The sequence below is a fragment of the Corvus cornix genome, chromosome 2 (assembly GCF_000738735.6).
Source record: "Corvus cornix cornix isolate S_Up_H32 chromosome 2, ASM73873v5, whole genome shotgun sequence".
NCBI lineage: Eukaryota > Metazoa > Chordata > Aves > Passeriformes > Corvidae > Corvus > Corvus cornix.
Window position 1 is genome coordinate 92,150,526 of NC_046333.1, and position 26,443 is coordinate 92,176,968.

The 26,443-nt window shown below is 38.4% G+C and overlaps 1 protein-coding gene across 2 annotated transcripts; it reads left to right on the forward strand.

The window, feature by feature from the left end:
• Window positions 1-25,680, forward strand: EXOC3 (exocyst complex component 3). Of its 2 annotated transcripts, none has more exons than XM_010393875.3 (13): window positions 1-87; window positions 2,889-3,073; window positions 6,904-7,123; window positions 8,867-9,548; window positions 13,983-14,100; window positions 16,550-16,675; window positions 18,207-18,307; window positions 18,800-18,910; window positions 19,630-19,780; window positions 20,492-20,614; window positions 22,904-23,065; window positions 24,249-24,376; window positions 24,830-25,680. In XM_010393875.3, exons 2-13 carry the CDS (start codon window positions 2,930-2,932, stop codon window positions 24,999-25,001), a joined length of 2,238 nt encoding a protein of 745 aa, XP_010392177.1. In that variant the 5' UTR covers window positions 1-87; window positions 2,889-2,929; the 3' UTR covers window positions 25,002-25,680. The 2 variants fall into 2 exon arrangements, with proteins under 2 accessions (XP_010392177.1, XP_019138098.1); XM_019282553.2 differs by lacking the exon at window positions 1-87 and adding an exon at window positions 321-581.
• The last annotated feature ends 763 nt before the right edge of the window (window positions 25,681-26,443 follow it).

Below are 26,443 nucleotides of genomic sequence, written 5' to 3' on the forward strand. Positions count from 1 at the left end.
GCAGCGTGGTGCGCATGCGCGGCCGGGCGTGCGCCGGCGCACCGGGGGCTGTCAGCGCCTTCCCGAGGAGGGCCGGCCGCGGCCCCGGTAAGTGGCGGCCGCGCATCCCGCCGCTCCCCGCCCTGTCCCTGCCGGCCGGTGAACGCCGCCGTGCCGGCCCCTGCCTGGCTGTCGCGGGCTGTAATGACCCTGGTCTGGCAGTGGGAAGCGGAGGGGGTAGGGGCGGGATGGGCCGGGGCGGTCCGGGGAGCCCCTCAGGATGGCGGGGCCGAAGGGGGTGCTGAGGGCTCGTCCTGTCCCGGGGCCGCGGCGGAGGGCGAAGGAGCTCGGCGTGCCAGCGGGCAGGTCTCCGGCCTTTGCCCGGCAAGGGACGGGCACCTGCGTCGGTGCGAATGATTCGAGCTGAGCCGCTTGTGCCAGGGAGGAGCCGGGCGGGTCTGGGCTGCCGGCCGGGACTGCTGCCGCTGCTTCCCCCGGGCTCTGGAGGGGTCGTTGCGTTCCTGTAGCCCAGGAGCTCCTCTGCAGAGGGGCAGGGGCCTCCCCCTGGGAGCCTGTCGTCGCCGCTGGCTCGGCTCTGGAGTGTGAGTCCCGAGGATAAGGGTGCGATGGCAGCCGGAGCCTTCCTAAATCGACTCAGAACGTAGTTTTGTTCACTTCTGCCTGTATTCTTTGCTGAAGGTGTATGTAGTTTTGACTCACAGCTTCAGTGTGAAGTTGACATGGTTTCCTAAAGTTTGCTGTTTCTTTTGGGTGGTTGTACAGGAGCCAGTCAGCCTCGGCGTGTTAGTTACAGTGCGCTGGCTTCTGATTCTGCTGACGAGGTCTGCTCGATGTGCCTGGGTAGTGGCTGTGTGGGCTAAAGGTGTTGTAACTCTGGAATGTATGCAGAGCTTTTAATAAGGGCAGTAATTCAGGATAAAGCTCTCTGCTGCAGAATACCATTTCTGTAGCAAATTCAAAAAAATGTTTGTTTGTTTGTTTAATTTTAGATAGAGCCCTGATAGCTTGGAAATGGATTGAGCCAAACAAAACTGGAGTTATAATTCCAAAACGCAAGTGATTGAAATAGATCTTGCATGTTTAGATGAAGAGTAAGAAATCAAGCATGGTTTGAGCTAAACAGGCCAGTAGTAAAGAAGTACAGGAGTTTACACTGTAGAAATAATTCTGGAACAAGTACATACTTGTGCATGTAATTTTTAGAGGTACTAGAGATACGGAACTTGAGACATAGACTTAGGCTCTTGCAGACTAGCTCATGGGCAAACCTTGCCTGGAGTGTTTTTTAGTCATGATAAATTCTAAAATTAGGAATTTTGCTAATGCTCTACAGAGTCTGGCTGGGATGTAGTTAACTTTCTTTATAACAGTCTGTACAGTCTGTGTTTTGGATTTGTGGCTAAAACAGTGCTGCTCACACCGCAGTGTTTGGCTCTGGCTGAAGGAGGCTTGTACAGTGTACAGGCTTTCTCTTTTTCCTAATCTGCCCTCCACTCCTCTCAAGTAGGCTGGGGATGGGCAGAGATTGACAGGGCACAGCAGGGACATCTGACCCAAGCTGACCAAAGGGAAATTTCCTAGTGTATATCACACTTAGCAGTAAAATATGATGGTTTTGCTTCTGGGGTGGCCATTATTCACAGACTGGCAGGAGTATTAGTTTGCCTGTGAGGGGTGGTGAGCGATTTTCTTTGCTTCAGTTGTTTTTCGGGGTGGGGAGTGTTTCCAGTTTCCTTCATTTATCAAACTTTTTCTCTTGTCTCACAAGTCTTCTTGCTTTTGCTCTTTCAGTGCTGTGCACTTGACACAGTTCTTCAGATCACTGTTCTGTTGAGATTAAGTGATGTGCTGGATTTATGAATGCAGACTGCTCTGAAAATAGATATCTAATTTCAAGGAATAATATGGGTATGAGAGAGTATAATCTCTAGCTGTGGCAGCAGAACCTAAAATGTTCTGTTTGGTTGCAAGACTAAAGACATAATATGTTGGAAATAATTTGGAAGCAATGAGGAGCTCCAGATAATGTTCCTCAGAGGTCTGTGGACACCATGGTATTGTATCTTTGGTAATGGGATCCTCCCTAATTTCTGTTAGTCGCTAGTGAAGTTTGAGAGAACCTTGATGGCCAGCAGATGTTACATTTTCCCATACTTGTTTGCCTGCGTGTCTTGGCTTCACTGGAAATTCTTCTGGAGACTGAGGCGAAATCACTTGATTGATTTTTCCCTACACTCCTGATGGACAGGACTGATACTGTGAGAAGAGCTGAAAACAAGAGTTGGAAATGAAAAAATTATCCATCAGAAGTCTAAATGGAAGTGCTCTATAGTTAAGTCTCTGGGTTTGGAGCTTCCACAGCTGTGTTGCTCCACAGTTTTGGTGGCAAATTTGACCTATTGCTGCAGGGGGACTGTGGTTCTCTCAGCTCCACCCAATTCTAGTTCAGGATGAGTTAGGACTTTTGCTTGGACTTTCTACAAGATTCCATTATGCTTGTCTCATTGCCCTTTTAATAGGCAAACCTCCTCTTAGATTAAATACAATCTGTTCTTTTAATGAAGATTTGCCTGTTTTGTGGTGGTGGGTTTTTTTGGTGGTGTTTTGTAGGGTTTTTTTTTATTCAGACTAAAGGTTTGAGCAAGGTATATGCAAAATCAACAACCAAAAACATTTTAGGGGAGCTAAGGAGACTGAGCTAAGTGCTTTTAAATGCAATTCTTGTAGAATTCTAGTTGCTTCTCTTTATAATGTGGTTTAATGATGCTTCTGTCAAGTTTCACTGCTTTTGGTGCTGAAGTTAATTCTCCAGTTGTTGACTTTGAAATGTCACATAGCCATAAAATTTTAAAAAGTGGGTTCTTAAAAAATATTTTATTTCTTTTCAGTACTGTTAAGTTATGAAGGCATTTTGAGGTCCTAATCAACAATGGAGGAAACGGATAGGGAAGCAGTTGCAACAGCTGTTCAGAGAGTGGCAGGAATGCTTCAGCGTCCTGATCAGCTGGATAAAGTGGAGCAGTATCGCAGAAGGGAAGCTCGTAAGAAGGCTTCAGTAGAAGCTCGACTCAAGGTACAAAGTTGAATAAATCTGCATGTCTGTGGTGCAGCATGAATGTACTTTCTTTTTTTCCTTTCTTCTGTTTTTGTTTTTTTTTTCATTCTACATTTTCAGCCAGATGGATAGTTTTAAATCAGGGAGTTTAGTTTTTGCTTGGTGTCCAAACCAGAAAATTTGTGTCCTAAAATTAATGCAAATGAATGGTGTACATCTTACTAACATTTTATTAAGCATTTTAAGTCTTCTTAGGTCCTGTACCTTCTGCAGTTTGTCCATGGACAACTACCCTTGTGCTGTGTAGCCTGTCAGCCAGCAAACCTTTATCTTAGTGATTGAATACTGAACTTCTAACAAAAAATTGATGATTGCATCTGAAAAAGGATCAGTCAGTTATCCCTCTGACTTTTACATGGGTTAGGGAAGATAGCTAAAATACATCATGTTCTTGTCTCTTGTGGAAGTGACCCTGTGATTTTGCTCCTCCTTCACATGTGTATGTGTGAGTGGATGGACATTCACACACACAGACTTAGCCTGACATATGAGTGTGGTCATCCTGTGTTTATTGTCCATATGTTACTGAGTTCTGTGTTTCCTTCCTTCACTGGTATTTGCCAACAGTCATTTTAGACCACTGTATTAAGTAGGTGGAGTACAGTCTTAGAAAAGTGTTTTGGGTAACATTTTCTTAGCTCAAAATGGCTGGTATACACTGTATCTAATCTTGTATTCCACTTAGTTAATCTTATAGCTATTTAATGGCTAGTTCTTTGTGGGAGTCTGTATGCAGTAGAAGAAAACCAGTTTTCTTTCACAGTGAAAAAATATGTTATTTATATAGAATGTGCTATTTACAGATAGCAAATTACATGTTGATTTTTTGTAGCATACAAACAGAATTTTTTCGGATGACTTGGACTTTTCAGATTTAAGTCAGGAAGCAGATAGAGTCTATTAATAATGGACCAGCTGTTTAGTTACTGTGATCTATTTATAATATATGAGAACAGTCATTTGCCTGGCTGCTTTACAGACAGTCATGACTAAACTTTGTAAGTCTTGTAAATGCCTAAATCCACTTTATAGCTATTTTCCCTATTGTTTGCCTTAAATTAGTTCAGTCATCTGTAGGTGGTCAGAAACACCTGTTCCAAAAAGAAGTTCAGTACTCTTCAATCCACTCAGGATGCATTCCTGAAAAAGGTGCCGGTTAGTGATGCAATGGATAGCGGTGCCGTTTTTCCCATGAGAATTACTCTAATGGATGGCAGCACAGAGAGGATGTAGGAAGTATTCTTGCTGTGGATTTAAACTGTTTCTCTGTGTGCTGTGGAAGACGGGGAGACAGACATCAGGGTCATCAGCCAGAGGAGTTGCTGCCTTCTCAGGCTGGATTACTGCTTCATCTGAGGGAATGAACACATGGGAAATCTTTCAGTGTGAACATGTTAGTGTGTATCTCTGACTGGATACACTTTCATCTTTGTCATCACTTTCTTCAGGTGAATTTAAATATCCTCTCTATATCCTCTCCTATATATTTAGTTATGTCCATTTCTTATATGCCTCATTGCTTTTCTTCGTGTGGAACATGAATTCTTAGAGGAAAAACTGTTTTGAAATGTGTCAAACTCCGCAGTTTCATGTATGAGACTGATGACATTCAGTGAAGCAGTATTTTTGGGGTTCAGTAGCAGAACTCTGAAATGATGTGTGGATGAGCGCCAGGTAGCATTGTCGGTTGGTGCTTTTGTGTTCTGTAGTCCAGAATGCAGAAGAGCTGCTTGGACTCTCTTCCAGAGCTTGTAAAATTATAATAATTTTTGTTTATGCAGTTATCCAGTCAATGGAAGAACTTCTCTGTGAAGAAACACTGTATAAATATACATATCCTAGGAAAGTTTCTAGGTTGTGGGTGTTCCAGAATATAAACATCCATTAATCCTCTCCCTTTTGATTCTTAGCTGCTGTGCAGTCATGAATTTGAACCATAGGGAGACCAGGAAGCCAGGATTCTGGTTCCATGGCTTCATGTTGAAAGCTGTCACTTGACAAGACATAAAAGATAAGTTTTGAGCCCTTTTTCCAGGATGGCTTAGTTTTGTTTTCATTTCTTTAATACAGTGATGATCAGTCCAATCTAAGATGAATATGAATTCTAGGAAGCAGTCTACAGTGCTAGTCTGGGACATGCTTTGTTCTTTGCCCGATCCCTGTCAGTCCCAGCTGACTATTAGAAGACAAACTGAATATGGATGGATGTCTGCTTTTAGAATTTTCCTTGTCCATTTATGTCAGAGACTGAGATCACTGACTGTTTCAGTTCAACATTATCAAGTTTCTGCAAAAGATAAATAGGCAGAAATTTGAATATGTAATACTTGGAAGATCTGCCTCAGAAGAAATTATCAAAGCAGAAGTATTGAACGTTTAATGATCATGTGATTTTTAAAATACTTTATGGTCAGCTGCAGAAGATTGTGTTTGAGTATCGTATTGAATGTTTGAGTATCCTAATTATCTCAGTTCCTGTAGGGGAAAATTGTGTTAATGCGGCAGTTCTATAGATAGAAACTGTATAAAAATGCCTTACCACTGCTTAATTGTGCTGAGTCTGCCAGGAAGATACATTTTAATCAATAAAAACAGCAGGTCATAATTCGAAAGAACATAAATAATCTTAGTTTAAAAGTCACTGCATTTTTCTGAGACTTTCCCAGTACATTTAAAACACAGTACATGTTGTTTGCAGTTACCAGGATTTCCTCTTTGGCTTCTAGTATTCGACAAAAAGTTCCACAACTTTCCAAGCTTTTGGCCCTTAAAAGTCTGGCAAAAAATGTGTTTTGAGCTTAGCAAAACCATTAGTGCCTCATTTTCTTTGCTGGTTACTTTGCCTCCCCAAGTTATGCAGCTGAGTTTTCATTAATGACTTGCTTGTCTTTTGAAACCTGTTATTTCTAGTTGCATTTTCCACTCCCCTGATTTCACCTTCACCACATACATATCTAAAAAATGTGCTGTGGATGTGATCTGATTTCTTTCACTCAGACATGCACTATAATGCATTTTCAGTAAGGTGTCTGGACACCTGAATGATAATCAGGCCTAACAGCCTTTTTGAAGAGTCATTATTTCAAGTGCCACCTGTCACAGGATATCCATATCAATAACCTGTCTTTATGCCAAAATAATCTGGTAGTTGGATTGTGGGTCTGGTCGTTGATGTTTCACAGTGTGAAAATTTTATTCAGTTTGGGGTTTTGTTGTTTGTTTTACTGAATTACATTACTTTTTTTTGCCTTCAGGAGTTTTGGGGTTTTTTCAAAGAACACTTGAGAATTCAATTTGGGCTTTTTTAGAGCATTTTCCATTGTGATTAAAAATTTGTAATTGCTTTAGTAAAATGCTTTGAGAATATGTACATACCAAACGTTCTGATGAAACATCTGGACTTTCTTTTGATATCCCCCTTTGAAATTAATTTATGAAGGAAACGCAAAGAAGTCTCATTCCTTTGATCCTGGTTTAATATAGACTTATAAAGTTTATGATCCATCTCCCTAAGCTCCTATGTTAGTTTGTGGGTGAATCAATTGTATCTAGGTCCTTTAAAACTAGATACAAATTCAGAACTTTAAAAAAATGGTATGTGGGCATAAACAACATTGTGCACATGCCAACTTACACATTTCTAGTAAATTACAATATTTCCTTTTCATTTTTTTCTGTTGAAAATGTTAGATACTGAAATGAAAATTAAATCTTGAGAAATGTTGAAAATACGAAACTTAATGATGAATAACCTGGGTTCTTTCTTTGTCTCTTTGTTTGTATTTAAGGCAGCAATTCAGTCACAGTTAGATGGAGTACGAACAGGTTTAAGCCAACTGCACAATGCACTGAATGATGTGAAGGACATTCAGCAGTCTTTGGTAGATGTCAATAAGGACTGGAGACAGAGCATCAACACTATAGAAAACCTCAAGGATGTTAAGGATGCTGTAGTGCAACACAGCCAACTGGCAGCTGCTGTAGAAAATCTCAAGAATATATTTTCAGGTAATCTAATGTTCTTTATATAATCCTTTCCATACTGAAAACACTTTAAAATGGTGCTAACAGCTGTAAGGTTGTCAAGCAATGCTGAGAACTTTAAACCTCACTGGGAATGAAGAATTAAGGAAGAATCACCTACACGTCACACACAGGGAAGTAGCTGGTAGCCATTTGATGTAGAGGAAAACTACATTGTGCTGTAGGAACTTCTAGGCTGGCCATGAAACACAACTAACAGAGAAGTTTCTTGCAAGTAATCAGTAGCAGGGATAACATGTTTAGTATAAAAAACTGAAATATGCAAGCAACAAATACAGAAAGAATATTAATAAAGTTCTGGTGTGTTGCCACCTGAGCTGGACACCTACAGCAAGCCTGTTTGGTACAAATAGTATGAAATTAAATAAGGAGGCAGGAACATTTTGCACCACTGTACAACTGTGAGGGTTTGAAAAATGAAATAAGATGAATGAGATAGAATGGATACTGTAAAGATAAGGAGAACGTGATTACCTGTGTCATTTTGTGCAGCTGTTTTGGTGCACATTGCATTCCATCTTGAATCATGATGAGTTCCTTGCCAGGACTTTTCTACTTATAAATAATTTAAAGTGTCTTACCCCATAACAAGGATAAACCTATCATACTAATTTGATTTTACTTAAATAGTTACTTCTCCCCTCTTATCTCCTGATACTAATACACAAAGTGTACCTATAAAGGAAAATTGCTTCCCAGCCATACCAGGTTGATTAGTTCACTCTCTGTGTGTATCTAACCTTTACAGTATCAGATACAGTGTGCAATTTCAAGAAAAGAGTAGTGTTTACAAGCAATGTCTAGCAATTAAAAACAAAGAACAGCAAGTTGTGCATGTTCCAATGTGGTGTTGTTTTGGGGGTGTTGTTTCGTTTCACACAGATGAATGCAACTGAGACAATAAACCATTTCAGTCTTTCTGAGAGGTTTTTACTATGAAGCATCTCCCCCTGGAGTTGTTAAACAGTATAGTTGTTTTGCTCAGAGATGATCAAATGTTTTATAAACAAAGTGGTTTTTATCATGATTGAAAAGACAGTTACACGCAATCATTAGAACTTTTTGTGGGCTGCCAGTTTTATCACTAGCTGCCTTTTTTGCAGTGACAGTTCTTCTGATGAGATTTTTCAGTTCTTCCCCCACAGGATCCTAATCTTCTTCTGTAGGATTCCTCAAATACTGAAAAAATAATAAAGAAAGAAAATCTTCTAAATATTTTAACTGCACAGGTAATTATCCCTATCCTTCCTTCGTGCCTTAGGCAGGCAAAAACTGTTCAAGAAGGAGGTAAAATTTGGCATTTGTTGGGTTTATGTAGCCTCAGGTTCAACAAAGTAGTGACTTTTAGTCAGGTAAGTTAAAAGCCTTTTATATAATGTATAAGAAGGCCAGTACTGCAATTTGTTTCATAGTAGGCTTTCCAGGAGTCTCTTATTTATTTCTTGGCATCAGGAGGGAGAGAGAAAATTGTGTTGCACTATGATCTTTGTTTAGCCACTGATCAAAGTGGAGCATTATAGTTAATAATGTATAAAGATACGTAACATTTACTAACAGGTTTTGAATACTTAAAAATAATTTCCATTAAATTATTTAAAAATAATTCCTACAGCCGTTCTCCAGCTGTTTTCCTAGTGCTTTTATTGTCTTGTATTTAGTGTTTGTATTTTGACAGTGGTGTCGTACTCTATGTGATTTTTCTTTCAGTTCCAGAGATAGTCAGGGAGACCCACGATCTGATTGAGCGAGGGGAACTTCTGCAGGCTCACCGGAAGCTGATGGATTTGGAGTGTTCTCGTGATAACCTGATGTATGAGCAGTATCGCATGGACAGCAAAAACACACATGACATGAACCTCATCCATACATACTTTGGGGATATGCAGAAACTGTCTGAGGAATTGGCAAAGCAGCTTTGGATGGTGGTTCAAAGATCCCTTGTTACAGTCCGTCGAGATCCAACTTTGCTTGTCTCTGTTGTGAGGATAATTGAGAGGGAGGAGAAAATTGACAGGCGCATGTTAGACAGGAAGAAGCAGACTGGGTTCATTCCTCCTGGCAGACCAAAGAAGTGGAAAGAAAAAATGTTCAATATTTTGGAAAGAACTGTGAGCACACGGATTGAAGGCACTCAGGCAGACACCAGAGAATCTGACAAAATGTGGCTTGTGCGACATCTAGAAATCATCCGCAAATACGTCCTTGATGACCTGCTCGTGGCCAAGACCCTGCTGGATCAATGCTTTCCTCCCCATTATGACATTTTCAACAGGTTGTTAAACATGTACCATCAAGCTTTGGCCACCCGAATGCAAGAACTTGCTGCAGAGGATCTGGAAGCAAATGAGATTGTTAGCCTTCTAACTTGGGTTTTGAATACCTACACTAGGTAAGGCCCCCTTTTCTGTTAGCAATAAGTGAGAGGAAACATGCAAAACACAGTTTGTGTTAATGTTGGCATGTCTATTAACATACAAGAAGGTAAAAAAGGGATTATATCAAACTAGCAAGTTCTTTACTATTCATTACACATTTTGCATCCTGGAAATTACTCCTTAAAACTTGTTTGTATTTTCTAATATTTAATTTTGAGTTGCTTCAAGTTTTAATGCAGTTAAAGATCTGCATGAAGCTACAGTCACCTTGTATTGGTGTACCAGTTTGGTGAAGTATTGGGAAGAACAGGAGACTGAGAGCTCGTGTGTGAAACATAATGTTTGTTGTAGCCACGGCCCCGGAAGATCTGTATGATTATTAACTTTCTATTGTTCTCTTCTACAGGGGTGGGACTGTTGCAGCTGCCTCATTACTGCTAAATGGAAAGAATGTAGTAACTTCCTTTGGGTTTTCTCTCAAAACTATGTGATGATTTGGTTTTTTAGAAGAATTTCTGCTTACAGGTTGTTTTCTATGATATTTGAAAGCGTATTTCTTTTGAGTTGTGTGATTTGTTGGGATAACTTAAGCTTTAGGGGGGGTTTGTTGCCTCCTTTTTTAATCCTCCAGATAGAAACAGCTCGAGTGGCAACTGTTGAGTTTTTGCTGGCGTGTAGTTACTAGAGCAACTGATTTGTTTGGGAAAACGTGCTGCTAGCCTTTCTGTGGCTCAGGACTGTAATCCTGTTCTGAATAGCTGGCACTGACCCAGGTTCTGTGCCGTGTGTACTTTTGATGTCTTCAGTTGTTCAATATCACTAATGCAACAAGTTAGACACTTTGTGGGTTTAGAGTATAGTACCATAAAGCACAGAGGTGAGAGATAATACTGTTCTGGAGAATTCTAATAACCAGCTTTAAGGTTTGTGTTCGGCACTCTGTGCTTTACACTGCAAAGTTCTCCTGGTTTTTCTTCCCTGCAAGGAACAATCAGGAGCACCCACTTGTGCATACTTAGATACTTAGGGTATAAGAGAGATGCAGCCACTAATAAGGAGCTGAGTTAATTGGCCTTTTCTTCTTTTGAAGGCCAGAGGAATAACTCTACAGTGAATGAAAATCACAGATACGTGAGTCCTTCTCATGCATGACCTTGGCAGAAATCCTGCTCCCGGGCTCTTTGTTTATGTCTTGGGGCTTATGTTCCAGTAAGGCGATTCTTGGTCTTAAAATTCTTTAATTCTTCTACCTTTCTTCCAGAAAGCAGAGGAGATTGGTACTGAGTTAGACAATTTAGAGCTAAAGCTCTCTCAGTTGGTGTGTTCCATCATTGGAAGGGCAAAGGGAGGGAGCAAAGTCAGTGTTACCTCTATTTGCAAAGCAAACAGATCTTGCTAAAGCAAGTCATGTGGCTTATAGCACCTGGTGGCTGAGTCTTGTGAAGAAGGGAAACAGTGAAAGGAGTAGACACAGTACAGGATCTTTGAGAACGCACTTCTCCCTGCATCTCTGCATGACAAGTGGGATGGAAATTAGAGGAAGTACCTTGAAGGAAAAAATTAAGGCTTTGACTTTTTCTCTTCTCTAAAAAAAAAAAAGGCCGGAGATGGCAGTACAGGAATTGTGTTCTTGTATATTACAATAAAAGGTTATAAATAGGATGATAATTACTGGAACAGGTTGCCCAAAGAAGCTGTGGATGCCCCATCCCTGGAAGTGTTCAAGGCCAGGTTGGATGGGGTCCTGAGCAACCTGCTCTAGGGGGTGGCATCCCTGCCCATGGCAGGCAGGTTGGAACTAGATGGTCTTTAAGGTCCAAGCCAAGCCATTCTACGAGAATGAGCCATTGTGTATGTTGGTAGTGCACAGTGGGAGAAGAAATCAGCTCAGGTTTCTGAGCAGGAAGGTAAAGTTCTCAACAGGGATATTTGCAGAGCTTATCAAATCTCAGTTGCTGGACATCTCTTAACAATACAATAAAGAGTTCTCCATAGGGATATGTTTATAATAAACTAGGAAGGAGGATGGACTACATGGCATTATGGTAACTGTGCATAATAGAGGGAAAATATAAATTTGTATTGTATTTGCATATTACAGCTGCACTTCAAAAGCAGCTGAGAGAATACTGACTGAGAAGAAGCACTGAGGGTTTTTTCCATGTGATGAATTGATAAAGTCATGCATAACTTTACAGTATTTGCAACATAGGAGTTAAAAAAGAATCATGGGGGTTTCTTAATCAGAGCATGTCTGCATGGAAGCTGTTTTTAGAAATGTGCTCAACTCACAGCTCAGAAATAAAGTGATGCTACATGTGGAATAATAGCCTTTAATATTTGAGAGGCAGTTTTACTGTGTTAGGTGGATTTCTTTCGTGTTGAAGTCAATGAGAGTTTCGGAAACATACTGTTATTATTAAAATCTGTGTTGGGTTGGGACCAGGCCTCTTATCTGTGTCTGAGGAAAATTATAAGTCTTGTAAGATCCTGATGCTCAGATTTATAGCATCATTTTATGAGATACTGATCAAGTGTTGACAAAACTGCTAAGAGTTCACCAGGATTGCTAAAGACAGTGTCAACAGTGTTCACTTTGAGGAACAGAAGGAATACTACTACACATATAGCTGGATGCTGTCTCCAGAGCCAGTACCTCTTTTCACAAGATACAGCAGGACTGGGGGCAGAATAGAAGCTTTCTAAAATGCTACTTTCCAAATAATACAATTATGTTTGAATTTTCAACTTGATTATAAACTTTTTGTTGAAGGTAAATAACTTCCCAACAGTCAGAAACCTTGTGACCCTTGGAAGAGGGTTGTCTGTTGCTTCTTTTCCCCCAGGCACTTGGGTTGTGACAATCAGGAAAGCGAAATTGTGTATAGGAAGAATTTTTTATCTTGGGGACCAGAGGTAGAAGCTTGTGGTCTTTGTTTTGGGGTTTCAGGGGATGTGCTTTGATAAAAGGTTAATGTTTCTGTGGCCTTGTGAACAGGGATAATGAGGCTAGAAATATTTTCTAACATGGCACAGTGCCATAAACAGCTTCTCTCATTTCCCCTAAATCAACCTAGAGCAGGTCCTGCTATTACGTGTATTCTTTCTGTAAACAGCAACAGAATGGAATTCAGTTTTCTGACTAGATTGAGCCACTTAAAATAGTTTCAGTCTCTTTTCTTACAGGCTCAGGAAGATGTTACAAGTGTAGGATGTTCAGTCACAGTAGCTTTTATGGTTTCAAATACAAGAACTTTGATATTCTAAGTTGGTAGCTGTAGTGGTTTTTTTCAGTGGTTTTTTTTTTTCCAGGATGTGGAAGCACCACTGTGCTGACTTACTGCATCTACCCAAAGAACAGCTTCAATTTGCAGAACTATACAGACTGGACACTTGCTTAAGAATTTATTTTTAAGTTGCTATTTGTTTTTATAGTAGCCTCTGTGAATACAGAATTTGTGGTTTCCTTCTGAAAAGCACACTGTAAATGGAATGTGAAACAATTTATGTTATTATGATTGAATATATTTCCATCAGCTGTTAATAAAGCACTCTCTGAAGAGTGTGGGTTTGACTTATTGATTTTTTGAGCATGAAATATTAAGAGTTCTTGCTACATTGTTCTTTGGCATAGCTTTGGGGTTTGTTGATTACACAAACCACTCGTATAATCTTATATAGATGCAAAATACTACCGTAAAGTATTAATTTTATATAATTCTTATCAAAATATTTTTGAGGGTTGCTCTAGTTTCTTTCAAATCCTATAAAATCAAGAACTTTCCTTTGCAAGCAAGTGCTCTTATGCAGTACCCATGAAGTGCACCTTTGATTTGTCTTCAAAGATACCTCTTCCTCTTAGATTAGCTATATTCTCTACCAAGACAGGAAGCTTTTCTTTTAATATATTCTAATTTTTACATGGATTTGATACAAGTACCAAAACAGAAGCTCTTTTGAGGATCTGAGGACAGTAATTTGTACTTGTCACTGATCTTTACTGTTCTAAAATTCAAAATGTATAAATTGTCTGTCATCACCTCTGAAATTTAAAAGATGGATAAAAATGTCCCCTACAAAGAGCCCACAGGCTGAACCAGTTGGTTTATTCAGTTTCAAGTAATCACTAATTCTTGTACATAAAAGTAAGAAATGCATGGAAAGGTTGTATATTTAAATGTCTCTAATGTTTTTTATTATATGCTGGGCTGTAACTTTTACATTCTTTCTTTCATATAGTTTTATTTACATTTCTTGTAATGCATTTATTGTTGCAGTTGCTATTAAGAACTTTTTGAAATGTGTAGGTATTGGAAATTTGCCCTTTACAATGAACATACAGAAGAATTTGCATAGTTTTTTAGTTTTTAACTTTTTATTTCATTTTTCTTTACTAATCTGCAATGTTTTATTCTTTTCTTCTTTTTCTTTTTTTTTTTTAAATTCAGTGCAGAGATGATGGGAAATTCAGAACTGTCTCCCGAAGTGGATGTAAATTCTCTGGATGCTCTGATTTCACAAAATGTGGTAGACCAGCTTCTCAGCAAGTATATGTCAACACTCACTGTAAGTAATAACAGTGCAAAGGCACATGCAGATATGAGTTTATAGCTGCATTAGTACCTCAGTGCTGCTCCTCCATCAGAGAAAACTGTGACAAATGTGAATCCAGCACTATTACTTTTATAAAAATTTTCATATCGTATGTGTAGGTTTCTTCATAAAGTCATAATCAGATGATTTTATATATGTAAATCATGGCATTTCAAGGAGTACTTATGCTTTACAGATTACTAATAATAATTTATTGGAAAGGAAGGGATTCCAGTCTTCATATGCCTAAATCCATAGTGCTAGTAGGTTAGCACTTAAAAAGACACTGTAGGCAGCTTGGTCCCTATAGTAACTACATCAACATTTGATAGAGATGTGATCTTTTCAAGGTAATCAGGATGTTCACATTTGCCAGTTTGATTCTTTTAACAGCCTTTTTCCTTTCATGCCTGTTAACTGCATGAGCATAATTTCCTTTTGTGGATGCCATTTCAAGTGTATCTTAACTATAAATGCACTGCTTCTTTGTTATCTTAAGAGTCACTAGAAGGTGGTCAACTACATGGCAAAGCAAGCACTATGTGATTGTCAGATCCAATAATTGCCTCCAAGAGTGGATATTTCAATAGTTGTAACTTTGGACTTGCTGTTCTTAAATTGTTCAATGAACTCCTACTCCTCCTAACTTTAGGAGCTTTGCCACCCGGAGGAGGGAAATTTTTATGCTTCTTTGGATTTGTTAGCTACTAAAACGTGTCCAGCAACAGCAACTACTTGGACTTTACACTCATCACACTGATATGAATCAATCTTGTAGTGGGTTAAGGAAGTTGCCAGTAGAGGCTCTGCTTCCCATTAGCTTTATTAGGACTTTTATGCAAGTTTATTTTTCTGCACTTACCTTTAGGACGAAAAATACATTGGTTTGCTTTCTCAAGCTACTTTTTCCTTGACTCAGGAAATGCCTTTGAATTCATTTTTCCTCACTTAGCATGAAAAAATACACCTATATTGGTTTTCCAGAATTGTTTTTTCCCTTACCTACTGAAAAGTATTATGTATAGACTATTGCTTTTTTTTATTTATAGAATATAAATAAAATAAAGTTGCTACTGTATTAAACAGACTGGCTTTCTTTTTGCTGGTTTTGATTTTTGGCTGTATCTTTGTTTTAAGGCAGAAAATACTGAAACTGCCTATTTGTTGCACTTCTACTTTATTTCTTTTGATGCTGTTTAAATGTGTTTTTAAACACAATATAACTAGTTCTGTATGGATAAGTACAAGTAATTGTGACTATCAACTTAAATACTGATGTTCACATCAACAAAAATGTCATGAGAAAGAAAATGCTAGTAGATTTTAACAGATTTCTAGCATATTATTTTTCCAATCACCTCAGCTTGAAAAAAAGTCTTGGCACATGCTGATCTTAAGGTGAAAAAAGTCCCCTGGGCTGCTGGCTTAAAAGATTAATTCTTCTTTGCAAATCATATCTCATCAGAGCAGTTCCATGCTTATGAGGATGAAAGGTAGTGCATCATTTCACACAATTGAAGAGGGTACTATATGGACTTTCATGGCCTTTCTGTTTGTGCTTACTGGTAATGTGTAATTTTGCATGGCAGGGCACTTTTTGCATGGCAGTAATACATCTGTTACATGTTGGAAAGAGGTGCAAACATTTCTATTACTACGGATTTTAAGCAAATGTGAACAAAGCAGAAAAGAGGCAGAAATCATCAACCCAAGCAAGACAGGAATCAAAGAATCCAGTTATATATTTAGCAAGCATCCTGGTCTTTACTCTTGTGAATAGGTCTGTGCTATGTGTCATGCAGAAAACTGGCTTAATCTCCTTCTAAACCCAGTTGTTCTTAATGTCTCTTTGCTGTATAATGTACTGGGCAGATGGGAGGAGAGCCAGCCATTTTATCCGTGGCTGTGTTCTGCAGTACTTGTGTTCCAAGAAACACAACCCATTTAATGTAATCCTGGGGTTTTGTCCCCAGCAGTAACGAGCACCAGTTTCCTAAAATGGAGGTGTAAGAGCAAGTACAGGCAGCAATGTGCTATTTTCCTACATTAAATATTACCCTAATGTTTTCAGTTGGGGAAAAATTCAGTTTGAAACCTAAAGCCTGAGCCTTAAATTCTTCCAGAGTTAGTAAACACATTTATTCTGACGAACTGACTTGCCCTCTGTGTTAGGAGCACTCCCCTTCCAAAGTGTGCCTAAGCTTCAAACTACACCATTTGTGTACCAGTACTAACCTTTGCCAATGCAAATTTTAATTTGTCTGTTACCTCTATCCTGTCAGAATGACAAGAGTGGTCAGCATTATCTGTTACTATGCCACTCTTCATTATGGAAATGACTGCTATTCTAAATATTGTAGCAGGAGTTTTTGTTGCATCGAATTAAATCTTTTCTTTCTCTTTGTTGCTTTATTTAATGAAGTCTAACATCATTGGCTGGCTACGAAAAGCACTGGAGACAGATAAAAAAGACTGGATAAAAGAAACTGAACCAGAAGCAGATCAAGATGGATACTACCAGACTACACTCCCAGCTATTGTTTTTCAGGTATAAGACAACTTGGTTATTCCAGAAAATCTATAGAAGCAGTACATGGATTTGGGGGAATGGAGAGGGAAGCCAAACTTTCTGGAGTGCTATTGTTTCTATGTCTTTTGAAGTAGAGTGGGTTTTTTTCCTGTAGAGCTGTTAGTTGGAGAGGTTGTTTCTTTGGAGCTTTTTATTTACCTTCTTTAATGCTTAAAGACTTAGTTCTTTTTTATGTGTAGATTAGAAACACACTTTTCTCACCCTGTTTAGTTGGTATTTGTATTTAGTGAGCTGCTTTTACTTAGGTCTCTTGATATAAAGCTATGTTATAAGCCCACCAGATGAGATGGTTGTGACTTAGTGGAAGAGTTTTTGTTAATACAGTTCTGAATTAGTTAGGCATGTTTGTTAATGTGGTGCTGAGGTAGTTAGGCATGTATTTGTTACTGTAAGTTACTCATTATACAAACACCTTAATACTAGAATAAAAAGTTCTGTTGAAGGTTGAAACTGTTGCTGTTTTAAACAATACTTCAGTTAACATGAATGCCTGTCCAAATTAAAACCAGAAAAGAAGGCTGTTTCTAAAATCCTAAAAAAAAAAAAAGCCACAAAAATACCCAAACCTGCACCACCCTGTTGTTGGTAGTGGAGAGTTTTGAAAGTGATCTTTATCAACCAGAAAAATGTCAGCTTATTATGCTCATTTTCTAATTTTTCTTTACAAATATTGTGTTAGGTACCTTCAATGAAAGATAGATTATCTCTTCTTCCTGCATTTGTTTCCCATTTTATTTTTTTTTTCAGCTTATACCAGGATTTTGTTACATTCTTTCACATTTGTGTTAGTGCCAAGGTTTACTTCATCGAATCGTTTTCAGAAAGTGTGTGATATCAAAGAAACTGGTGGCTGATTATTGGCTCTAGTGTCATGCTGAGAAGGACTGCAGTATTGAGATCCATGTAACAGTGAAATTTTCAAAATGATCTTAGCATAAAAACAGCTCATGTTTCCACCTGGCTTTGTATCCTTCCTTCCTAGTTTCCCTCCTCTCAAACACAGCTGCCTGTAAGTCACCTAGATCTTGTACCTGCTTATGTTTCTAAAGTTTAGAGGCTCCTTTACTTCACTATTGTGAGCTCTCTACTTTCATATATGGGAGAAGCAAAGGGATTTGAGTTGTAGGGTTATTCATTACTAACTGCAGGAGCTGACCCTAGGACTTTGATACGCTGTAAAGCCAAAGCACTACTGAATTAAAGAGATAAGTACTGTTTTGCTGAAGAAAAAATGCACCTATTTTCAGTATCAGACCACTGCAGTATGCTTTAATGGTTGTCAGTAATATATTAATTACACTTAGAAAAATAGTGGCTTTTGGTTAGTCAGTGGGCTTGTCTGAAAAAAAAACCAAAAACAACAAAGGCAACAAAAGGCATGTGTAGTGCTGGTGCTAGTGAGAGTCTCCAAGACTCCAAGATGAAAGTCCTTCCTTTGTTTTACCACTGATAAAGGCCTCTCTTTCTAATTAAGCTATTTTTGTCTTAGATGTTTGAGCAGAATCTTCAGGTGGCTGCTCAGATAAATGAAGATTTGAAAACAAAGGTACTCGTTCTATGTCTTCAGCAAATGAATTCCTTTTTAACCAGGTAACATAATGTTTAAAATACAAATGCTTTATCCTACCTCAGTCTCTCTTTGTTTCTACAATTCCAATATTTGTTTTCTGTTGGGATGTTTCCTTATTGCTTTGTCTTTCTCCTGTCACATTCATGCCAACCAAGCTTTTCTTCCCTTTCCTTTTCTTCCTTTCTTCTCTTCCCCAATTTCTCTGCAGAAGTTCCTCTGTGCTGCTGAGTGGCACTTTCAGTTCCTGTCTGCAAACGGCTCTGTAATTTTTTGAGTCAGTTCCACTTTCTTTTATATCTCAAATTTATACCTCTTTCTCGTAAGGAAGAGAGAAAACACCTTCTTGGCTGGATTCTGTCCTGAACAGAAAGACAATACCACATGAGCAACACACTTGTTATAAACTACTTCTAATTACCTGACAGACCCTTATGGAGCATTTGGTCTGATGGGTGTATTTGAGTTATTACAGATTTGTGTCTGTTTAATGCCATTCCTTGTATGTGTTACAGGTACAAAGATGAAGCACAATTGTATAAAGAAGATCATCTTAAAAATCGTCAGTATCCTCAATGCTATGTTCAGTACATGATTGCAGTCATCAACAACTGTCAAACCTTTAAGTAAGTCTGCATATTCTTGCAGTATTGTGGGAAAATAGCTATTGATATTTCAGTTGTCATACTGCCTCTTCACAGAACCTTTTCTTCTGTATGCAAAGAGGGTTTCAGTTAAGGTAGTTTAGCTGACTAAACAAAGGCAATAAGTTTAAAGATACTGCTGTTTTAAGAGTCAGGTTTTGTGATTGCTTTTGCCTTTGGCAAGCCAAGCCATTGCCCCTCACCCGTGAAAAACCACTCGTTATTCCAAGAATTTCATTGCCAAAGAAAAATTTATCTTCAGCTTCCAGAATTTAAAAAAGTCATTTCAGTTAGTTTGTCTGGGTCCTGCCATCTTCTCTCACATATCACCTTCAAGCAGTGTGATCAAGGTGAACTGAACTGGAGAAATGTAAAGACAGACCTTCTGTCAAGAGTATCAGAACGTGGCTCACGTTTCAGTGATGAGCAATCCATCTTCCTGCTCATCTGGATCTGCTGCCATTAGCAGGTCTACAGATCATCAGCAGTTTGCTACCAACACACAATTAGTCTACACTGACCACTCCAAAATCATGCTGGAGAGTAAATTAAGGCTTCCAAAGCAAGCAGCAGGCATTGTTTCCCCTTGCAAAAATAACTGTCTGCTGTGTCTTCTTCTGTGCCTGTACTCCAAAAATTCAATAGGAGTGCATCTGTGCATCAGTGGGTCATGAGAAACCTTTTTTTTTTTTTTGTCACAGAGAATCTATCATCAGTCTGAAAAGAAAATACCTGAAAAGTGACATGGAAGACACGTTGTCAATCAGTCATGCAAACATGGATGCAACTTTAGATATCATTGCTAAAGAAGGATGCTCTAGCCTGCTAGATGAAGTCTTCATGGATTTAGAGGTTAGAACTTTTTTCCTCAGAAAACCCCAAGTTTTATTTAGAAAGAAAAAATAATTCAGAATGAAGTAGTTGTGGAGCCTTTTGATTGCTAAACATATAAAATATGTGGTGTATATATATGGGCTAGCAAAATGTCAGTAAACATTAGTACTGTTCTTCACTGGATGTGGGAGACTGGAAGGTTGCTTAATTGGGTTTCATGGGATGACATCAGGCAGGTGCTCTGTATATAATTAGTATTTTCTAGTAGATACACTTAGTCTTAGGTTGTTGAATTTTAAGGATTATTTGGGAAACTACTGCTGATATTAAGTTGCCATTGCAGGTACAGTTCATGTGTAATTAACAAATTTAATTGATTCTAACAGTGGGCCCTTTCTGTCTGGTAGATTTCCATGTTTAGGAATTCTAGCTTCTTGTATAGAATCCCTCAGGGAAGGAATTATTACTATAAAGAAATTGGGAGTATGGGGAGGGAAATTAGAGAAACAGCAGGAAATGGTCAAGAGAGATGCTCTGGAACTTGCTAGATTTGTAATAAAATGTTGAACTAACGTAAACACCTTGAATGACTCACATGAGGAAGGATGTTGGAGCAACATAGTTTAGAAATTGACAACGCTTAAAATTGTCTCCCATTTTTTAGTAACTGCCCTGATCTGATTAGACTGTCAAAAACCTGATCTGATCTCTTGTTTGTTACCTTCTCAGCCACACCTGAACGAGCTGATGACGAAGAAGTGGTTGATGGGGTCTAATGCAGTGGGGACTATCTGTGTCACTGTGGAGGATTATTTCAATGACTTCGCAAAAATTAAAAAGCCTTACAAAAAGGTAGGTGCAAAATATTCAGTGACACTTTGCTAATGTACTCTGAACATCAAGTTGATTTGGAATTTCTGAACACCACATGGAAATCAGAATTGGAATGCAAAAATTGAAATTGTTTCATCATTGGAACTGAAAAAATGTTCATCGTCATACTGCAGAAGCTACTGGTTTTCTGTTCATATAATATTGTCAAAGGCAGAGTTAAGTTGCAGGACTTAGGCCAGGAAACTTCTTGGCATGTTACTAGTTATTCTTATGAGTTTGTAAGTTTCTATCTCTCCTCAGAAATTTGTAGTCAGATAAAATTAGCTCTTCTGAAACTAGTTTTGGTGGCCTGAATTACTTTTCTTTATAAATGCACATCATGTAATTCTTAGTTTTAATATATACAATAAAGCATAACGAACTCAGTGCCATAAGGGCTAAGAAGTGCATAATAGCTATGTTTAAAGTGCTCTTAGAACAGCAAATGTGCTAGGTTAGGTGCTTTTTTTCCCCTGTGGTCTGCCAAAGGATATCTGGATTTCTTTACTGATAAAATCAAGTACAATAATGTGGAAGATTAAAGGCAGGTTCATGTAATAAGACAGTGTTAAATTATTGTCTAACACTTAGGAACCTAATAGAAGCTAGCAAGATCAGTATTTAGGTGAGGTCTTTGAAAAACCTCTTACTAAGCAGAAGGGCTTAAAAGATATTTTGTCTCCAAACCATACACTTATTCTTTCTTACCTTAATTCTCAAAGTTATAAAGAGAACTGCTCAGAGTTTCTCTGATGACCTTTTAACCTTCAGTATTTTCGGATCTTAGAGGCCTTATGTAAGTATATGTATTTTCAGACCAGAAAAAGTGCACAAAATAAGTTAGGTCAGTCCCAGAATTAGTCTATATCCGTGGAACAGCTTTCTTTTCCAGATTTAGTTTGTTACTGTGAGGTATGAATGCTTGGCATGAGTTTTGAAGTGTTAATATCAATCTCTGTAATCACATATGTTTCATCATGTAGCATTTATTGCCACGCTGTGGGGAAAAAAATTACAAGCAGATTCTTTGGCATTCATCATATCTTCTTTTCCACTGTCTCCCAACACAAAAAAACCTCCCATAAAAGATGCCATATGTTCTAGCACAGGCTGGACCATGCTTTTGCTTCCCTGATTTGTGATGGGATTTTTTTCTGGTTTTAAAATATTCTTGGGTAACCCTGTTTTGAAAGGACAGTATTTAAAAGCCACATAAATGAAGCACCTCCAAGAAGACTGTAGCTTAATGGAAAGGACACCGTTCTGGAATAGAGGAAATCTGGATCTAAGTCATTCTGCTTTGCTGTTTTCCTCATGTGTAAATTGAATGCTCTACCATAGCACTGTTGGCTCTTGTGGAGTGTTCTCAGTTGTAGTAGAGCTGTTCTCAGTCCCTTTCCAGTGGGATGGGCCATACATGTCAGTCCTCCACAGTCTGTTCTGTGCAGTTCATTTTCCTTTGTGTAATTGGCATCAATTCCACCAGTGCAAGAGAAGCCATTCCTGAGCAGCCACTTAACTGGTATTTCTGCAGAGTCTTGAGAGCAGAACTTGAAATAGTATTTTCTGTGTTCTGGAGGAGGGTTATGACTTCCAGTACTTTGCAATCTGTTGTTTTCTCCTTTTTTTTTCCCACTACCCCTTTTCTCTCTTTCCTGAAACCTTTTTTTTCAAGTTTTGACCAGAGAACATGTTAATTAAAACTAAAATTTGATACATACTATTAATAAAAGATAATAAAAAGTTTTTGACTACCTATTATGCAAGATTTTTGTTAATTGTAACTAACTTTGTCACTGTGCTTAAGGGGAAGAAAAAACGTCTGAGGACTTGTGGGATTTAAGGACTATCCTTACATTACTGTTGAAAAATAAGCATGTAAAGGTTTCAGGGTTTTACTTTTGTTCTTTATTTCCAAACCTCAGCATTACCCAGGTACCAGTAGATATTTCCTATAAACAGACAAGTGCAAAACAGCAGATCACACAGGGAAGATCTGAGAAAGTGATCATTCTTTGGTGCTCCTCAAAAAATTCAGACATGGCATTAAAGATACCTTGGGTTTGTTGTTTCTTGTAATTGGCACATTGTTAGGTAAAGAGAGATTTTCATTTCTGTTAGCACTGTGGAAATCTAAAACCACTCTATCTGTATTATTAGCAAAAACTGTATATGATTAAGTGCAATTACACAGTTCAAAGCCTAAAAATAATGGCTACATTTGCAGGTATCACTGGCATAATCCACCACCTTTACCATTTCTTTCAGACAATGACTCTTGAGGCCCATCGGCGAGTAGTTGTGGAATACATCAGAGCAATCATGTTAAAACGTATATCTTTCAAGAATGCAGAAGAGAGAAAAGAGGGTGCAGAAAGAATGATCAAAGAAGCAGAACAGTTCAGATTTTTGTTTAAGAAGCTTGCAGCTGTAAGTATTTGCTTTGGGTAGTCCTGTTAACCTGGTAATTTACAATAACCCCACATATTTACTGCTTGGGGGAAATGGCTAGAGTTAGATCTCCATGTCTCCAGAATGTTGAGTGACTTGGGAATATCAAAGATGCCAACTGAGGGCACAGATGGAGTTTCTGAACACACAGGCTGGCTGCTGAAATTCTGGAGCACCAGTTTCTACTGCTTTGTGTTTATACAGCTCTCTGCAGCTGAGTATTTGAATGGCCTCAGAGAGATAGGTACCCTGAATTCATAGTAGTAAGTGAAAGGAAAAAGCAGTTGTAAAAAAAAAAACCAACACTTTAAAAATCTGTCTTCGCTTTTCCTGGCCAGAAGAAAGGCTGATGTGGCATCAAACAGATGCCATTACTTATTACCTAAGGAGCATGCAGTGTGTTCATTTGGATCAATAAGATGAGTGTGTTGACCCCATTTAAAGTCCAGTAGAAATAGAAAAGACAGGCTAAAAAAGGTACTTGAAAATCAATGTGCAAGACAGGCCTAAAAGTTTTAACTGCATAAGAAACAGGGATTTTCAAGAAAGGTCCTAGGGCCAACAGATGACAAAATGCAAAAAGAATGCTCAGAAAGATAAAGCCTGAAAAACTGGGGGAATTAATGGAAGCAGTGGTGGAATAAATGAAACAAACCATACCTGATTGGCAGAACCAGATAACCTTGAATTAAAAGTACTAAAATAGTCCAGTTTAAAAAGATACAGGTAATCAATCAGTTGCTGAAAGCTGCTTTGGTGGCCAGATGACTTGAAGGAATCTAATGGAGGGCCAGTTATGAAATAATGTTTCAGAAGAGATCTGGCTTTCATTTTAGTTATTCCTAACATTTATGCTCATAGATTACCTAAAGTTGAAGACTAGAATGTATCACCATGTGGATAAATACAAGATACTGCTTGTGGGGCACTACTTTCTTCACTGATATTCTCAGAGTAGGTCTCTGAATGAAGAACAGGGAGAGAAAAGGATTATGGTGACAATTCACAAATGTTTTGGGTTTTTTAATGTCTGAAAATTCAGCTTTTTGGGAAATTCAAGAGCATTGTCAGACAAAGTATTAATTAAAGGATTGTTTGTAGATTTGAGAGGTTATTGCTATTGTTTTGGGGCATTTTTAATATTTTTTGTTTACTTTTGCAGGGCTCTGGAGAGGACACTGAAGGACTCTGTGACATCATTGAAGCCATTGCAGAGGTTATCAAGCTGACTGATCCTTCACTGCTCTATCTGGAAGTTTCAACTTTAGTCAGTAAATACCCAGATATCAGGTAATTCTCTTTGCCCTCAAATTTTAAAGATAGATAACATCATAATTTCCTTGTGGTCTTGGGCAAATTTTAAAATTTTAAAACAGTGTGAAAATGTGTCCACATTTTTCATATTTTAGAATGTAACCAACCACTTTCTTGTGGAAAATAAGGCTAATGTACAATATATGTGTATGTAGACTAGGAGTTAGAACTGCTTGAGTACTGCGGAGGAATACTTAAAATACTTCATTTCTGTGTTTTGGGAGGATAAAATAGGTTTTAGAGTCCTCCAAGCAGCCAAAACAGTGCTTTATATTGAGCAGGGAAAACCAGTTCTGAGTAGAGATCTGATTAAGAATAAAAAGTACCCGCTGAAACTGAGTGAAAGGATTGCCAATTAAATGCTGGTTTTGACAAAATCTTACTTGTGCAAAGCTTCCTAATGGCAGTTTTACCCTTTTCCTTTGACAGGGATGACCACATTGCAGCTTTGCTGACAGTGAGAGGCGATGCCAGCAGAGATATGAAGCAGACTATCATTGAGACTTTGGATCAAGGTCCAAGCCAACCAAATCCAAACTATGTGCCAATTTTTAAAGAAATTACAGTTCCTACCCTCACTGTGCCAAAACTTCTTAAGTAATTGACAACTCTGTTTGTGTGTCATTACTGCTCTGGGATCAACAGGTTTGAAATATTTGTGGGCAAATTTGGCAATGCTATTTCGAGTGAAGTTCAATATACATTGATGCTTGCTAGGCATGTTTGTTTTGAAAGACTTGGACGTGAGGAAATGCAAGCTTTCTGAAAGAAGAAGGATTAAAGGTCATGTTTGAAGAACAAAGCTTTTAATGGCATGGGGTTTTTTTACTGACCCATTTGTTACATCTGGTTTTGGTGTCAGCAAATACATTTTTCTTGTGGAATATGTTTGCACAGTGCACTGCAATGCTATATAAAGATATTTATACCAAAACCTGCAGAGCTGTATTAGTATATCCAGCACTAACATACATCACTTACAATACCTAAGCAGACTCCTTTAGAACTGTCTTTATATGGCACTGCATTGAGTGTTAATGTCAATCCACTTTCACATTATATTTTGTGTATGTACTTACTTTGGTGTAAAATAGTTTATTGCAGAAAACTTAATTATGAAATCTGTTTCCTGACTTAAAGGAATGAATGAAATTGCTACAGTGCAATTTGATTATAGGTTGAATAAATAAATAAAGACATAAGGTACAATTTTTTTTCACTGATTCACTATAAACAGCACATAAAGCACACCAGTTCAATAAAATGTTAAACCATTGCTATGCTCAGCTACTATTATTTGCATCCTTGTAGATTTACAGAGCATGTAAATCTTTTTTTGTTGTTGTTTTAAGTGTGAGTAAAAATGGGATTTAATAGTTTTCTGAAAACACAGTTACTGGGTTTTATTTCCACAGTATTTTCAGATTAATCTAATTATAAAATAGTACTAGACAATTGTGGATTCAAAATTCTTTGATGAAGGACACATTTAAGGCATTATCTTTTAGTACCTGCCCAGAGTTGTCAGAGGTAAGCACAAGGAAGACACGAGCCTCCATTGCTTTCATTAACCTGCTGGAGTTTGTGTACGTAACTCCTTTGGCCTGTGGCTGCCCGGGCCGTGTGCCATTCCAGCCCTGTCCCCAGCTCCTCTGCACCCCAGATGAGCAATGTACAAGGTCAGCAGTTTGGACAAAGGATAGAACTGCGACTGTGACTTTTTTCAGTGATGGGGAGAGTGTGTCCCCAGGGATGGTTCAGTAGAGCATCATCTTGCAATCTCTGTGCTTGAGGGATTTTAGCACAGGAGCTCCTTGGGTCCCATGGGACCATAAACTCTGCCTAGAAGTTGTAGGTACAGGGAGGGGGATTTGACTCTTTCTCAGAGGGTTGTGTTCAGCCCTCAGTAAAGAATTCCGTTAAAGACCAGTGAGGTGATACAAGTTGGCTTGTACTCTAATTCCATCCTATACCTGAAATTCTTTCCCTGTGTGCTTTAGTCCTCACTTGTATAAGGGAATCAGTTCAGCGGGCTTTGTTTCT